We start from the raw sequence: 17,242 nt of genomic DNA, 5'->3' as shown, positions 1-17,242 counted from the left end.
CCTACCTCTGCAAGCCTCAGTTTCCCCCTCCATTAAATGGGGGTGATAATGTGTGCCCTGCTGACCCCCAGGCGGTCATCCCGCGGTGGGGACCACAGGTGTGAGCGTGCTGTGAGCAAGGCAGCACCAGCTCTGAGCAGAAGGGCCCCTCCCCCCCCCAGGTGGACTTCATCTGGATCAATCGAGACCAGCGGTCTTTCGAGTGGTTTGTGAGCCTGCTGACCAAACTGGAGCTGGACCAGGCCGAGGAGACACGAGAGGGTAGGAGAAGGACGGGGCTGAGGAGTGTGGCAGCAGGGTGGCGGTTCAGGCTCAGGGTCTATTTAAGAGGGTGTCTAGATAATTCCATTTCTATGCAAAATGTGGGAGAAAGAGGATGACTCCCCCCCCCCCGACTAAAATGTAACATTTGTGAAACCAAAAAAAGAGGAGAAAAATGTATTCATAATCCCATCAGGCTATGCACACGGTCTTTAAAAAAAGGACCTCCTGGGGCACCTGGGTGGCTCAGTCCTTAAGCGTCCGACTTTGGCTCAGGTCATGATCTCATGGTTCGGCGGTTCAAGCTCAGAGCCTGGAGCCTGCTTCAGATTCTGTGTCTCCCTCTCCCTGCCCCTCCCCCACTCGCGTTCTGTCTGTCTCTCTCAAAAATAAACATTAAAAAAATATACTTAGAGAAATTTAAAAAGGACCCCCTGATATATTTTCTTACATTTTTTAAAGATGTATATTTGTATGTTTGTTTGTTTATTTTGAGAAAAAGAGAGCATGAACGGGGTAGGGGCAGAGAGAGAGGGAGAGAAAGAAAATCCCAAGCAGGCTCCGCACTGTCAGTGCAAAGCCTGACATGGGGCTCAAACTGATGAACGGTGAGATCATGACCTGAGCCGAAGTCAGAAGCTTAACCGACTGAGCCACCCGGGTGCCCCATCCAACATAAATTTTTAATGTACATAATCTGCTGGTAGAGATGCACAGGTAAATAAGCATAGGCGTTGATTGAGGGTGAATGCTCACTCTTTTTCCTGACGAGGTGGTAATCAAAAAGTGTGGAGAATGGTCTGAACACCTTAACGTGTATGAATTATTTTACTGTCTGGTCCCTTCTTTTACACTTTCGTCAAAAATGAATGTTTCGAATGTCCCCCTCCAGCCCTGCGGTCTCCGTCCACCAACCCCTAAGTGTTGCTGCCTATGTGTTGTGCTAAGCCAGCGCTTAGCCTATACAATAACATGCTTCTCTGGGTTCCATCATAGTCTTTACGGAACATCTTTACGGAAGTTGCGCTGCGTTTTAAAGTTAATCTGTTAGAATCATTTGGTTTCGTTTCCTTGTGGAATAGCTAACATGAGGAGGAATACCTTTAGATATGTTTCTAACTTTAGAGAACTGGCGGGTTTTTCTTACACTGGTTGAGGTCAGATTTTATTTGGCTGTTTAATTATCCTAAAGCTGCCATGAGCGAATTCAAATTCCTATGAAAAACAGTTTATAAGTTCAAGTACTCAGATGCAGTTTTCTATAAGAAATGTTTAAACAGACGACGCTTACTACAACAAATATTCAAAGCCATAAAGCACAAGTCAACAGTGTTTGCCATGGAATCGGCAAACTTTAGAATGTTACAGTAAAGCTCTTTGCGCTTTCTTGTAAATAACAATTATAGCAAATATTTATAGAGCCTCGACTTTGCTCTAAATGCTTTTATGTATATTAATTCATTAGAAACTCACTTTTATGATGATGAGCTAGGGGGAAAGTTTAGATTTCATTTAAGTTTCCTGGTTACTGGTATATAAATATTTGCCGTTTGCTTCTTCGTAATCTGTATAAACAAAGGGTAACAGCCAACCTGGTGCTTTGCGTTCTCGAAGCCCCTTGAGTCAACAACTTTATTACCTCACATTTCTTCCAAGCCTTCTCATTAACGGCAGCTGAAGCCCGCGACTTCTGATTTCATCTTTAATTATTTACCAAGGTTTGAGTCCTAGAATTTGTGGTTCATTGTGTTCAGTTTCTGTAGCTTCGGCTTCGGACATTCTGTTTGGGTTTAATTTTTATTCTATCCTGTAATCGCTGTAGAAACCTGACCATGGTATTGTCTTGCTTACGTTTCTCATGTGAAAAACAAACAAAACAAAAAAACATGGATACAACTAGCGCCTACCCCATAGGGCTGCTGGGAGGATAAAAAAGGGAAACTCGGGCCAAGCTGGCTATGTGCATACGTGACATCCCTCATGACCTTGTAACCTGAGACCACTTAATCAGACTGCGCATTTGTACGTTACCAGATACGGGAGACAAAGAAGTGGCAAGTACATAAAAAACCACGCCACGTGGCGTTCGGGGCTCAGGTGCAAACCCAAGTGAGCTGTGCCGGCACGAGTAAAGTTACCTCCTGGAAAGAAAAGCCTCAGCGTCACCGCTAACTGTAGCAGTATTTAATGGCTGTATAATGAATGATCCAGTTAACGGTTTGCCATGCTTCGGCTACTAGACACTATATTTATTCCTGATGCTCCACTATATACATATACATATACATATACATATACATATACATATACATATACATATACATATGTATATGTATATACATAAAGCTGCAATTAATATGTATGTGCACATAGTTCACGTCTTTCCTTAAGAGAGTGTCCCAGAAACGGACTGACTGTCTCCCACACGACTGTTTGGAGAGGATGAAAACCATGTCAGGTCATTCTCCAGAGCCCCTTCTTCTCCCTCCCACTGTGGTGTCGCTCCCCCTTACCCCTCACAGGGGGATGGGGAGTCTCAGGGAGGGGGGAAGAAGGGTCGGGGCTGTCTCAGATGAGCGTCCCCTACGGTACATCTTCTTCCCTCCCACACCACCCAGCCCTACTCAACTGGAGTGATATGTGAAATAAAATGTGGAATCTCTCCTAGGGCCATTTGCATTTTAACAGTGACTGAGACCTTGAGCCAAAGGAAAAGCAGGCTAATGGTATATCTCGCAAGACAGTAGAGAGCCAGCTGGCATGGCGTGAATCCTTTAGTCTTGGGAGAGAAGGATGAAGTGATCATCAGCTTGTGGACCCAGCGTCCTAAATCGGGGCCTGTCATTAGCTTGGACTAACGCACAGGTGGAAGGCATCATTCGCCAGCCTTTTCCCCATCGTGGCACTCTTGGGAAATGAGAACATTTGTACGCCATGTCGGGGGAAACGGAGGAAGGTGCTTGAGCCCAGAGGTGCCCACCAGGGAGCTCCAGTTGCCCTGAGAGCTCAAGGGATCGGTGTCTCAGCAAACCTGTCCTGTTGCAGGCACTGAGCTGTGTGCACCCACCAGTGTCCAGGCAGGTCCAGGCCAAACTCTGCCCTGTCCCTCCTGTCCTCTGGCTCCCCTTTCTGGGGTGCTGTTCTCATCCCATCATGCCCTGCTCCAACACCCACTCCCTTCCCCCTTTTGCTGGCTGGGAATTCAAGCCTCTTCACGTTCTGGTCTCAGTGGGTGTCCAGTCCCATCTCGCGTTTGCTCCCATTCAAGGATCCTGTGTTCCAGGCAGGCAGTCACATCATGCCCCACAAACACCACATCTGTTCGGGCCTCTCATCCTTGGCTCACCTGGTCCCCCTTCTTAGGATGCCCTCTATTCATCCCCTCCCCCCACCTTGGAATCTTGGTCCTCTCTCAAGACCTATCCCAGCACCCCTCCTCCCCGCCCAACCCTCTCAGGAAGCGGCTCAGTCTGCCCCATCCATTTCCTGTAGACCAATAGCATTTGCCACTCATATAACCCTTGACCTTTTGTTCTCAGTTACATTTCCAGGTGTGCCTGGCCTGTGTCCCCAAGCAGACTGAGCAGGCACCATGAGGCAGGAAAGGGCATGAGCTCAGAGCCCAAGGACTGCTGTGCTGTGCTGTCCTGGGATTCATTTCCCCATCTATTCCTGGGGTGGCTGTGGGGCGCACATCAGAGAGTGGATGGACAGTCACTCGTGTATGCCATGCACAGAGTAGGCTCCACTCTAGCAGTGGACCACCTTTCCTTTCTAAAGCGCTGGTCCCTTGGAGGTCATGGGCGAGCGCAGTGGGCTGAAGGTGTGAGTTCAGAGCACTCTTGGTCTCTATCCAAGCCCCAGGACTAGGGGCTGGCGTCCTACCCTGTCCTCATCACGGGCGCGAGCTCCTCAGTGCCACCTTCTCCCCCCGCCACACAGGCCCCTTCCTGGAGCTGCATATGTACATGACCTCTGCACTGGGCAAGAATGACATGAAGGCCATTGGCCTGCAGATGGCCCTCGACCTCCTGGCCAAGAAGGAGAAGAAGGACTCCATCACGGGCCTCCAGACACGCACCCAGCCTGGGCGGCCTGACTGGAGGAAGGTAAAGGCCAGCGAGGGCCCCACAACCTGCAGGGCCCAGTAGGGCTGAGAGCCTAAGACAGTGACTGGGAGATTAGGGCCGGGAAGCTAGGGACCAAGCATGAGGCCAGCATTCAGAGTCCAACCGGGATCCCAGAGCCAGAAAGGGAGGCAGGGGACCTACGTTCTGGTGCCATCACTAGCTTACCTTGTCGTATTATTGGCCTCACTTACCCCATCTGTTCAGAGACGTTAGCCTATATGACCTCCTAGGCCTCCCCCAGCCCTAACTCCCTATGAAGGGAGGCTCAGAAGGCCTGAGAAGACAAGGGTCTTGGGGAAGTAGCACCATGTCTTCTTATTGTTTCTGGTACAAATGGAAAAGACTGAGACCCAAAGGCACAGAAATTTACAGTCTTTCTATTTGATTTCTCAGATTGGTTTTCAGATGATTTTTCCTGCTGAGTACTTCCCAATCAGGTGCAGAGTTTGCATGAGGTGCCAGAAGGGACTGCTTTTCAAAGTACTGAAGACAATTGTCCCCAGTGAGGGAGCAGGACGCTGCCGGTGCTTGGCCACCAAAGAGGACTTTCAGCAGTGGCCTCCTTAAGCAGAATGTGGGGTGGGGAAGGGTCCTCACTGGGGGGAAAGCTGGACTTTAAGAAAGAGACATGTCAATGGAGGCATGTGACCAGGGGAGGACTAGTGTGAGGTCTGAGCAGTCGGGGTTCAGCGTGCTCTGGGGTTGCCCTCCAGCCCTGCAGTCTCCCCACAGGCACGCTCTGGGAGTGGAAGAACTGGGTCATTCCGGCCCAGCCCCTTCCTGGGGTCTGGGTCAGGCTGGGGGGTGAGCCAATGGCCCCCAAATTAATGGCTGCACGTTGGACTCTGCTCTGAAGCCACGTGGCTGTGCCTTGGATTTCCTCGTGGGGACAGAAGGCCATCCCCCCCCCCCCCCGGATTATGTTGTCAGCTCCAGGTGGGTGGGTACCTGAGCAGGTCCACAGGCCTACTCCCCCTCCCTCTCTCCTAACCCCGTGTGGGCTCCAGGTGTTCCAGAAAGTGGCTGCTGAGAAGAAGGGCAAGGTGCAGGTCTTCTTCTGTGGCTCCCCAGCTCTGGCCAAGGTGCTCAAGGGCCATTGTGAGCACTTCAGCTTCAGATTCTTCCAAGAGAACTTCTAGCCTCACCTCTGCCAAACCCACCCCGCCAGCCGATTTGATCACATTGCTTCTGTGCCCCGCAGGGGCCAGCCTCAGAGGGCCTGCCTAGTCCTGCTCCACACCCGGCACAGGAGGGCCCAGGGGCAGATGGACTTCCTTCAGGACCCAGGGGACAGGGCAGTGGCCTGCGCGGGGGCCGCTGTGCATTCTGGGATTGCTGAGAAACTGATCAGACCCAAGGCGCCGCGGAGCGGGGTGCAGAGGGCGCTTGCCAGGCGACTGCTCCTCCCAAAGTCCTCGGAGGAAGCCTTCCCCTACAACAGTGGTCCCAGACCTGCCTAATCAGCACAGTCATTCAGGATTCTATCCCAACATTTTCTTATGAAAATTTTCAAACATACACACAGCTAAACGGATCGTACAGTGAACGGGGTTACCCACTTGCTGGATTCCTCCGTTAACATGCCGCTGTATTTGCTTTACTGCATATTATCCGTCTGCCCCGTTCTGTCTCCACCCATCGATGCATCTTGTCTTTCGGATGCACTTCAAAGCACGCTTTGCTGCTCAGAGGAGCTTTCTTTCCACGCAGACTCCTGGGCCCCACTCCCAGAAATTCTGATTGCGAAGTTCTGGGGATGAGACCTGGAAGGCATATTTTATTACAAATCCATTCATTCCCTTAGGAAGAGATAAGCAGCTTATTTCCACTTCTCTCTAGGTCACTGTCTCCCCATCTGTGTCCCTTTGCCGTCCCCCGCCTTTCTCTCCCTGCCTCTCTCTACCTCTCCCCTGCGTGCGTCCCTCCGTGCCCTTCCCTTGTTCCACATGTCAGTTTCTCCCTTCTCTCCATGCATGGAGTCATTAGAGAAATAGGAAGGTGACAGTCTGTTGGGGGAGGGGGGGGCGGGGGACATGGCAAGGCTGTGTGCCTGGACACTGGGTGGGTGGCTCCCAGAAGCTCAGTTCAGACATGGCCCAATGGTGTAGCCCTGGGAACCCCTCTGAGTCGGATTCTTCATCTGAAAAATGGCGCTCCCGGTCACAGTTGCTGTGAGAGTAAGAGGAGACATCACCATCCGTGCCGTCCGTACTCAGGACACGTGTCTTCCCTCCCTGCCCGTCTCTTTATCTCGGCATCTTCTCGTGGCCCCTTCTGTCACTGTGTGGCCAGAGTACCTGGCAGAAACAGCAAATGCCAAAGTTCTCCTAGAAGACACTTTGTGGAAGGGAGGCCCTGGGCTGAGGGCAAGGGAGGGTGGGCTGGCCTCACCCCCTCGGATCTGAGCTGTTTTCCGCCTGCCCCGCACAGCAAGCCCCCGTGAACCCCACAGTTCCTGGGAGTCCTCCATGTTGTGGCCTGCCCTTCTAGTTCTCTCCCTTCCGTGACAGCCTAAAACCCTCCTCCCCAAAGCTGCCTTCCAGGGGTCCGGCACGTTCCCATGGAAAGTGCTTTTCTTTCGTGTGGGTCGAAGACCCCGAGGGAGAACAGATAAAGGAGCTGGGTGACACCCGTGACGATGACATCCCTTATAAAGGTCTGGGCATCCAGGGAGGGAGCTGGGACACAGGCAAGGGGAGGGGGTGTGCAGCAGCTGAGGGGAGAGGACGATGGAGGCATCATGTGGGTGACAAGGAAAGCGGGTGGGAAAAGTTCTCTTCACAAAGTAGCCACGAGAGAAGGGGATGGTGGCTGAAGGAGTCGAAGGGCCCACTGGGGGAGAGGACAGTATGCTCCGTGAGGACTGAGGCAGACGGAAGGTGAGGGGCATGACCCCGGAAGCAGGAGGCAGGAGGCTCAAGAGGAAGAGGAGGACAGGAGGAGGGACCAAGCACCTGCAGGGAAGGAAGGCAACCGCATTGGGAGGGAAGGTGGGGAGGAGGGGAGCCTCACTGAGCCCCTCTCTGGCTGGGAGCCCGCACAGCTGGGAGACCTGGTGTTGGGGGCCCCTCCACATGTGGCCAGGTTTAGTTTCCAACACGCTTGGGGTACACACGCAGCTCACACGGAGAAACTCGGATCTGGAGGAATTGTGTTATCTCACTGAGATGGCAGAGTCTTGGAACCCATTTCCCCTGCTGGTTTAGGGTTTCCCCCCCAAGTTTCATCAAACTTGCGAAGGCTTGGGGGGAAACAGGCACTATCAGGAGTTAGAAGTTAACTAAGAGGGTGTCCTGACTTGGGGCTGGGGGATGCAATAAGAATGGACCAAAGTCATTTGGAAAATTGGCAGAGCAGAGTCTGTTTAGCATTGGACTTTCCCTTCTCCACTCCTCCATACAAACAGCCAACTGTCCTTTTAGAATTTTCTCTCACGCAGAGGGTGGGGAGCGGGTGGAGGAACTTGCATATAGATTCTAAAATCCAGTAAGGAACTTGCATATAGATTCTAAAATCCAGTAATGACCTGCCACGTGGAGTCCTAAGACTTTCTCTGCAGACATACTCCCGTTACCCACTGGAGGGCGCTGCAGAATCAGAGATCGCGGAGGTTTTGTTTGCCGGGAAGGAGACCGGTTCCGGAGTGGCAGTGAATCAAAGGCCGGGGGAGGCTGCGCCCCACCCCGAAGCTCGGGCTCCAGTCTTCAGACCCAGACTTGGGCAGTTCGGTGAAGTCAGGAGAATTCAGTTTCAGGATCAGAGTTCCTCTAGCTGCCAGCCCCTAACCCCAACACTCGAATGCATACACAGACCCTCCTTCCCTGCCACACCCCCCACGTAGCGCTCCCTTCCTGGTCCTTGCTGTCCAGGTTCTGGGCTTCCCACTTTTCCATCTGTAAGTGGAGAGAGCCTGTAGGCCCTGAGGCTCTGCCACCTTCTATCACTGTAGGTGGCGGGATCGATGGGTAGCGTGTCCATCTGGATGTTGCCGGACGTCCAGATGGGGGCCATCCTGCTATCAACAAGAAACGAATGTGTCCATATGGCTGGCTGACTGTTCTCCATAGACACATCTGGGTCTCAGAGGGCTAAGGCAGACACACACAAAGAGAACAGAGGGAACACAGGCGAACTGCGGTAAAGGGCGGATTATATATAGGTGTGTGCTGTCCTCCTCCATCAACCTGTGAGCTCCCCAAGGTCAGGCCTGTGGCCCCAGAATCTAGCACAGAGGGAGGGGCAAAAGGCCTACCCCGCATGTCAGCTCCCACAAGGCCAAGGGCTTACTGAACTGGAATTATCCTTGGGAAGAAGGGTCCTCTGCATATAACTGTCATTTGTAGTCTGGGAAACAAAAGCCCACTGAATGAATCACTGTGTCAGGCTCCACGAGGCCACTCTGCACTGAGGACAGCTCTGACAGAGACGGCAGGCGTTTGTGAAGCGATTAGACAGGCCCACCCGGACGAGAGGCACAAGTGCAGTCTATTAATACACCGAGAGCCAACAGGCGCTCACGGGAGGGGACGGTGACACGGGCAATATTGAGAGGTGTCACCAGCCTTGCACACAAAGTCAAGATTAGGGAGGGATTAGAGACACCAGGAGAGACTGGCTTTGGGCAAACAGCTTGGAGACGTGCAGTGAAAGGGCCTCCGCCCACCACAGTCAGGACATTGGTTTCCACATTTGCCTCTGTCCCAGTCGGCTGTGTGACCTTGGATAAGCCCTGTGACCTCTCTGAGCTGTCACTTCCTCGTCTATAAAATGGACACAGTAAGGATGAATATATTTTTAAAAATTATTTTGAGAGAGAGAGAGCTGGAGCAGGGGAGAAGGGCAGAGGGAGAGAGAGAATCTCAAGCAGGCTTCAGACTCAGCGCTGAGCCCGACATGGGGCTAAGCCCATGACCCTGGGGTCATGATTTTGACCTGAGCCGAAATCAAGAGTCAGACGCTCAGCTGCCTGAGCCACCTAGGCACCCCAGAATGAATGTGAATATTTTCAAATACTGGTGTATACATAAAATATATTTCTTTAAAAGATGCACAAATATATACATATATGTGTGTGTATATATATATACATATGTATATATATACATATATATATATATACATATGTATATATATATATACATATGTATATATATATATATATGTATTTGTATCTGCTTTGGGGAGTAGGGATGAGGAACAGGAAGGATTTTCTTTTTTTTATAATTTTTTTTACTTTTTATCTTTTTTTTTTTTACTTTTTATCTTTTTTTTTTTTTACTTTTTATCTCTTTTTTTTTTACGTTTTATCTTTTTTAAAAAAACTTTTACCCTCCATAAAGTTTGAAGTTTCTATGATAAATGTCTGTAGGTTTTATTTTTTTTTTAATTTTTTTTAACATTTTATTTATTTTTGAGACAGGGAGACACAGAGCATGAACAAGGGAGGGTCAGAGAGAGGGAGACACAGAATCTGAAACAGGCTCCAGGCTCTGAGCTGTCAGCACAGAGCCCGATGCGGGGCTCGAACTCACGGACCGTGAGATCGTGACCTGAGCCAAAGTCGGCTGCTTAACCAGCTGAGCCACCCAGGCGCCCCTATTCTTTTATTTTTTATAAAAGAATATTAAGTAAAAGAAAAAAGAACAACTTCATGTAACCCAAAATACCCCGTGTATGCGTGGGGAGCAGGGGATACATCAGTAGAAATGCGTCAAAAGAGTTAGGAGACACAGCAAACATTCACAGTGGTCAGCTGTAGAGGAGGCGAAGGAGGACTTGTGCCTTTTTCTCTTTCGTATTTCATGTATTATCTGTGTACGTTTTATATTATGGTATATAAATTTTACATCATGCTCTTCAGGAATTGCTTGTGTGGTTGTGCTACTTTTTAAAAAACGTTTTTTCTATGTTTATTTTTGAGAGACAGAGACAGAACGCAAGTGAAGGAGGGGCAGAGAGAGGGGGACATAGGATCTGAAGAGGGCTCTGTGCTGACAGCAGAGCGGGGCTTGAACTCACTGTGAGATCATGACCTGAACTGAAGTCGGATGCTTAACCAACAGAGCCACCCAAGTGCCCCTAACCGGTTTACTTTTTAATCTATGACCTGAGGTTAAGGCCTATATAATCTTTTTTTTTTTTTTCCCCAAGTGTAAACAAAATGGAGAGATTGTCTGGAGTATCGTTAAGATCCCAAAGACCATTAGCTCCCGAATGAAAGTGTCTGGGACATGTCTGGGCAGTGGGACTGGCCCCTCCAGTGGGGGGCGCTCCAGGCCTCTTCTGAAAAGTTAGGCTGCCACAATATGCCAACCTGGGCACCCTAGCCAGGCCCCTTCCGGGCCTGGGGCTGGTCCGCAAAGACTGCAGAGGCCTGGGGCACTCAGGAGAAGTTGCCCGCATGGGGCTGGGCCCAGCAATAGCCCAGCCTCTCGGGCCAGATGTGTGGGGTGGGGATGGGGCACACTGTTTCTGCTAAACAAATACTCATAGTAACCAGCCTTCCTGACAGATTGATGCATCTTTTTATGATCTGTCTTTACAATATGACGACTCCCTCCTTTGCAAAATAAGATTAATTCAGACGAGACATTTATTTTATGGGGAAATCCTTCCCAGGGGGAAAAATACTCAAGCTGCATGGCAGAGATGGCTGGAAGGAGACTTGACTCTCAAGGAAACTTCCAGCCTCCCAACCGTAGCCATGCGGCAAATGGCCCCAAATAGGCTCCCTGATCGTGCCCGCGGACATTTGGGGCCATACTCGAACCATCCCAGTTGTGTGCATGCAGCCTGCTGGAGAAAACAAAATAAAGAGAAAGAGGCAGTGAGTTTCTGTGTGGCAGAGGAGCAAAGGGCACATTTTTTGGTAAAAGAAAGAAGCTATTTCCTCCCCCCCATTGGAGCATCCTCCCCCACCTGTAGACTGAGGCTTCAGAAGAGCTCATCACCCGCCCATCTGTGAAGACTGCCTTGCTGGTCCCTCTTGTCACAGAATAAATAGTCTCCTCCATATGCTTGCACGGGACTTACTTCCACTAGACCATGTACCGCAGGTGTTGTGCTTACCTGTGTACTAGCCCGCGAACCCCTTGGGGGCAGGAATAGAATCTGTTTGTCTGTCTTTCTGGCGCTTGGCACATGGCAGGTGACCAGTGAAGGTGTTGGTGAGCTGACAGGACCCACTTGAACCCCCATCTCTCCTTCCTACCTTCTTTGCTGCTCCCCTTTGAGGGTGAGAAAACCCCCACATTCCCGCAAGCGTGTCAGGAGACCTTGCGTGTGAATAGAGCAGGCGGCTGCCTTCAAGGTGGGGCTTCAGCAGTCCAGAAAGGCCCCTCCCTCCCCCACCTCCCTTACCTCCCACACTGGCTTTTCTCCCACGGGCAGAGGTCAGGTGTAATAGAGACATCCTAGCGGGAGAGGTGCCGTTGTCTCCGGTGCAGTCGGTGACAGGAGGAGGCGGGGCTCCTGGCCCCTCGCCCCTGTGACTCCTCCTCCTCCTCTTCCTCATTCTTCCTCTGACTCAAAAAAGATGAATGACTTAGGAAGAACAAATGAATCAGAAATAGGGAGAGCAAAAAAAAGAGAGTAATTTTGCCAAGTTATTATTCAAAAGGAGCTCTCTGGGACCCAGAGCGAGAGCAGCCCCATCAATCACCCCGCAGAGCTGCGTGGGCAGTTGGGGGAAGAGGCCGGGCTGTCTGTAGATGGCTCCGCGTGAGTGAGCAGGTGCATGAGTGTGCAGCCAGGCCAGGAGCCTGGAGCCCTCTGCCAGCTATCACAGAGGGAGGGGGGAGGACAGAGGGACACAGAAAGGGGTCAGCTAGCCCCAAGGCCTGGGACAAGGTCCAGTGACTTGCTTTTCTCGGCAGACCAGAACCCTTTAGGCTGCACTCTAGGCTGGACCAGCTCTGGGGAAAGGTCCCCTCAGAGCAGAGAGAAGAGAGATGTGGGGGGCAGGCCTCTGGCCTGGAGCCCGCTCTCCTCAGCTGCTGGCCCCAGGCCTTTGCTACCCTTCACTGCCTCCTCCCACTGGAAGCGGGACCTAAGTCACTCTCATCTCTGCATCCCAGGGCTGAACCCACTGAATGCTCCTTGAGTGAGTGAACAAATGAATGAATGAATGAATGAATGAACGAACGAATGAGAAAATTATTACAGCACATTGTTTGCTTCTCTTTGTGATTTTTGTTACTTTGCCATGGTTTTTCTGCATAGGTCATCCCTGATTTAAATTGTAATTATAATCTACTCGGGAGCCAAACCTAAATCTGATTTCCCTCTTTGTGAAAGTGCTGCATGTAAGTGGCCTTGAAAAATAAGCGTGGACGAAAAGAGGGCAGGAGGCAGGGGCAGACCTCTTGAATGGCATCAGAGCCTCAGTCCGTTTCCCAGGTCCCACTGGGCCATCATCCGGGAGGTTGTTGGCCCCCGAGCTCCCCATTAGAGCACATCATGGTGCCGTTAAACAGACGAGTATGTTGAATTCCTACCATTCTGGGTGCTGGAGTTCAACAGTGGACAGAAGGGTCAAGGTCTCTGCTCTCGGTTTCCTCATCTGTAAAATGGGCACAAGAATAATAATGGTACCTATTAGATAGGACAATGGTAAGGATTAAATGAGGTAATGTGTGAGAGCTGCTTAAAACAGTCCTCTGCATGTAGTACATTTCAATAACTGTTGGTTGTTTGAGCTGCTGTAACAAAACAGCACGGACTGGGGGCTTATAAACCACATGATTTATTTCTTGCAGTTCTGGAGGCTAGGGGTCCAAGGACAGGGTGCCAGCCCTGTTGGGTTCTAGGGAGGACACTCTTCCGGCACTGCTGTCAGGAAGCACCTGTAGTCCTTGTCTTTAGGTCCTTTATGACCCGCCACCTTTGGAGGGCTAATAAACACCCTCCCATCCCAGGGAGGGCCACCAGGCTCCCAGGGGTCAGCAAACACCACCACCCCACCCCTCCCGCCCTGGGGGGTGCCCTGGCCAGGCCGTGTGGATGCTGGTGCGGCAGACAGCGCCCCTCCCTGCGTCCCGTCCCACACCCAGCAGTCCTGGGCTGTAGGAGGCAGGACAAGATCAGATCATAGCTCCTCTAGCTCATTAGCGGTTCATTGTGAATTCCAGGAATAATGTATGTTCTTTTCTCCCCTGATTGCTTCTGAAACCTCCTGCCTGTTTATCAAATCTGAGCCACACTTTGCAGCCTCTGCCCTTCGGCTCTGTGCTCCTCTTCTCCAGAAGACGAACACAGCAAAATTCTCCTGGGGGTTTCAATTCAGTGTTGAGGACAAGAAGGCCGGTTTCAAATAGCCTGTCCCCATGTCCCCAGATGAGCAGGGAGATGGGGTGGGCTTTAGGAGGCAAGAGGGCCTCAAAAAGAACCTGGCAAGGGGCGCCTGGGTGCCTCAGTCAGTTACGTGTCCGACTCTTGACTTCAGCTCGGGCCCTAATCTCACAGTTCGTGAGTTCGAGCCTTGCGTTGGGCTCTGTGCTGACAATGCAAAGCCTGCTTGGGATCCTCTCTCCCTCTCTCTGCCCCTCCCTCACTTGTGCTCTCTCTCTCTCTCTCCCTCTCAAAAATAAATAAATAAACAAACAAACAAAAAAGAACCTGGCTGTCCACCCAGGCTAGACTGAGGCTAATCTCCCAGGAAGGAAAACCCCCTCCTCGTGCCCTCTTCCCCCAACAAAACCCTGTCGAATCATCTGAGGCCTGCTGGCTCACCATTTGAAAATCACTCATTCATTCATTCATTCATTCATTCATTCTAGAAGCATTTGTTGAATGCCTGCCTTGTGCCAGGTGACAAGGACAGCAAGTGTGGTCCCAATACAATGAAGCAGATACCAGGGGAGGTCCTCATAAAGTGCTGTGATGGCCAGAGGAGGGAACCAAGGTCAGGGTGGGGTGAGATGAACCCAGGCCTTGGTCCTGAAGGAGGAGTGGGAAACGGGGGTGGAGGGAAGTGGATATTCATGCATACAGGTCCAAGTACGTGCACAGGTTTCCCCGTGGGACTGTGTATCTCAGGGTGGTGGAGGGTGGCGGGGGGGGGAGGGGTTGGGGGGGGGAGCTGGCAGAGCAGGAGCGCAGTGGTGGAGCTGGGTCCGCAAGGCCGAGCCGTGAGGAGCCACTCAAAGATTTAGAGCAAGGGCATGCCAGGGTCAAGTTAGAAAGATCACTGTCCACATGTGAAAATGAAATGGAGGCAGGAGAGCCAATGCAGGGAGACCAGTTGGGGGAAGAGAACCCGGAGCAAGGTGGAGGCGGGGGATAGATTGGGAAGCAGGTAAGAGGTGGGTGAAAGGGTGAAGGGTGAAGGGTAAAGGGTGGAGGCAAAGCCTTCCCACACCAATGGCATTCAAGCCGAGACACAAAACCCACTCAAACCAGCCCTAGTAAAAGGGAAGTTGATGGTCAGGATGGAACCAGAGAGGATGGACCCAAGTCAGGAGTGAGAGGCCTCAGCTCTCTGCTGCCTTCAGGCCCCATCTGGTATCAGGACCTCTTGTACAGGGGCTGTTGTCTCTGTGTCCCTTACTTTAGATGAGAGAGAGAGAGAAAGTATCTGAGTGGCTGGGCTCGCCTCCTTGCCGCCAGCCAGGGGATCCGCTGCCTTTGACTCAAGGCCCATGTGTGGTCCCCACAGCCGTGGGCAGCGGTGGGAGGGGCCTGTGTGGGATGGGGAGGGGCCTGCGTGGACTGGGGAGGGGCCTGCGTGTCACAGGACTACCTGTTAAGAGCTGTGAGCAGAATGTGTTCTCCAGGAGGGGTGTGGGCAGGGAGGGCCATGAGGGTGCCTCATGCGATGATGGCCTTTACCTGGACCTCTGTTCGATATCTGTACATTGAGATCCCACCAAAGCCTTTTTATTCTCTCAGGGGCATAGGCTGTTTCATGTGCCTGTCATCTCCAGCTGGTCTGAACATTCCCTGAGGCTGGAGCCTTTCATCCCCCTTCACACGTCCTGAAGAGCGCTCGCCAAAGAGCTCAGTAAACAGCAGTAAATGAGTAAAGCCTTTTTGCTTCATCTGGGATTGTATCTAATGCCACTTTTAACTTGTTTCTCTATTTACTTAAGACTTGACCACAGAGTGTTTACCTTGTGGGTGGCTGCCGACCCCCAAGAGCCACGGGGGGAACAAGACAGCCTGACCCCAATGTTCCTTCCCCCTTTTCTTTTGCAGACTAAACCCCGACTTTGTTCTGGGCAACCCCAGGTGATAAATGACAACCAGATTAACTAGTCATGAAAAATCTGAGGTAGCTGCACGCTGCCCCAGGGTCTCCCCAGTGATGATGGTAAGTAAGAATCTGCTGGGGGTTCCGGGAAAGCTTGTGTCCTTCTGGTAGAGAGAACAGGAATGGCTGGTCACCTCTGTCTCCTGCTACCTGTCTCCACTGAGATTCCTGGACATCCCAAGCCACCTGTTGACCACGAGGTAGAAGCCAATACAAGGGGGGACTGGAGGAGAAAGGTGCCCGGGGTATTCAAGGCAAAGTCAAGCCCCTGCCCTCACAGGAGCTACCTTCTTGCTCCGGAACAGGAAGTTCGCTTTTCTCTGCTCTCTCCCCAGCTCCTACAACAGTGCCTGGCATGGGGTCACCTCTCAGTAGTTCTTTGTGGATTGGGGGAATGTCTTTATCATTTAGGGCACAGTTCGTTGGGCGCTGTATTCCTCACAGCTAAGCAGGCTCCTAACCGATTCACTCCATGCCTATAAAAATTAATAACAGTGAATACTGAATTTATCAATGGAGTAAGCTGGGTGGACCCACAAGTTCAGGTGCCACCCTACAATTTGGAAAGACGTGGCGGGGTAAGCCGCCTGGCCCCTGACCCTGTCAGCCCTTCCGTGCCTAGAGCAGGGACCACGTGCCCCTCTCCCTACAACTTGCACTTGGGCCCCTGTTTCCTCAAGGGAAGGGCAGAATCGCTCATTTTCTTAGGAGTTGATGTTTCTTGGGGCTAGCCATCACCTTCTGGCCCTGACTCCCAGAGCCGGGGAGGCAAACATGACCCAGATCTTCCCAGGTAGGAGAGGTCAAAACCCCACCAAACACGGAGGGGAAGGAAGGGATTTTAAAGTCATTTCCTGCCCTGGCTCCAGCCTCAAGTTAGCCCTGAAGTGAGCCATTAACTGTTAATTACCTGTTAATTAACCTGTTAATTACCAACCAGTTCGCTCTGGTGGCTGCTGCTTCCACAGATTTAAGTCTTCCCCTCCTCTTCAGCCACACGGAGCCCCCTCCCTCAGCTTCACTTCCCGCCCCCACATGCCATCCTGGGAGGAGACCTGTGCACCCCCTGAGCCTCCTCCAGGGGGTGCTGAAGAGTCCCCAAGAGACTGCAGTGGCAAGCTCGAGCATGTGCAATTCTGCAGCGAAGGATGCTGCCATTCACAAGTTATATTTTTACCAAATGGGATGGAGAAAGTAAAGCTCATGAAATAACCAGCTTTTTCTGAGGCTCCCACAGGCCTAGCTTGGCAAGATCCCCTTTCCGCCCCCCTTATTTTTTTTTTAATTTTTATTTATTTTTGAGAGAGAGATAGAGAGACAGAGAGACAGAGCATGAACAGGGGAGGGGCAGAGAGAGAGGGACACACAGAATCCGAAGCAGGCTCCAGGCTCCGAGCTGTCAGCACAGAGCCCAACTCGGGGATCCAACTCACAGACCGCGAGATCATGACCAGAGCCGAAGTGGGACGCTTAACCAACTGAGCCACCCAGGCTCCCCAGCCCCCTTCTTTTTATACCCAGCTAACACCAGACTTTAAGTTTCTCAGCTCCTCCTCCCCAGGGTCCTAATTTCCCCACCATGCTGCTATCAATGCCTTACCCT

The 17,242-nt window shown here is 51.6% G+C and overlaps 1 protein-coding gene across 2 annotated transcripts in view; it reads left to right on the top strand.

Annotated features, from left to right (window-relative positions):
* NOX5 (NADPH oxidase 5) overlaps positions 1 to 6,331 on the top strand; it is a 35,323-nt gene extending 28,992 nt beyond the window's left edge. For both annotated transcript variants that reach the window (XM_042988515.1, XM_042988516.1), the window contains 3 exons: positions 162 to 261; positions 4,204 to 4,370; positions 5,399 to 6,331. In XM_042988515.1, the coding sequence (XP_042844449.1) occupies positions 162 to 261; positions 4,204 to 4,370; positions 5,399 to 5,530 (399 nt within the window). In that variant the 3' untranslated portion in view covers positions 5,531 to 6,331. The remainder of the gene's footprint in view (positions 1 to 161; positions 262 to 4,203; positions 4,371 to 5,398) is intronic.
* Positions 6,332 to 17,242: the final 10,911 nt, after the last annotated feature.

Source organism: Panthera tigris, chromosome B3 (assembly GCF_018350195.1).
Source record: "Panthera tigris isolate Pti1 chromosome B3, P.tigris_Pti1_mat1.1, whole genome shotgun sequence".
Taxonomy (NCBI): Eukaryota; Metazoa; Chordata; class Mammalia; order Carnivora; family Felidae; genus Panthera; species Panthera tigris.
The sequence above is the reverse complement of the archived record's forward strand: the minus strand, read 5'-3'. Positions and strand labels throughout refer to the sequence as shown.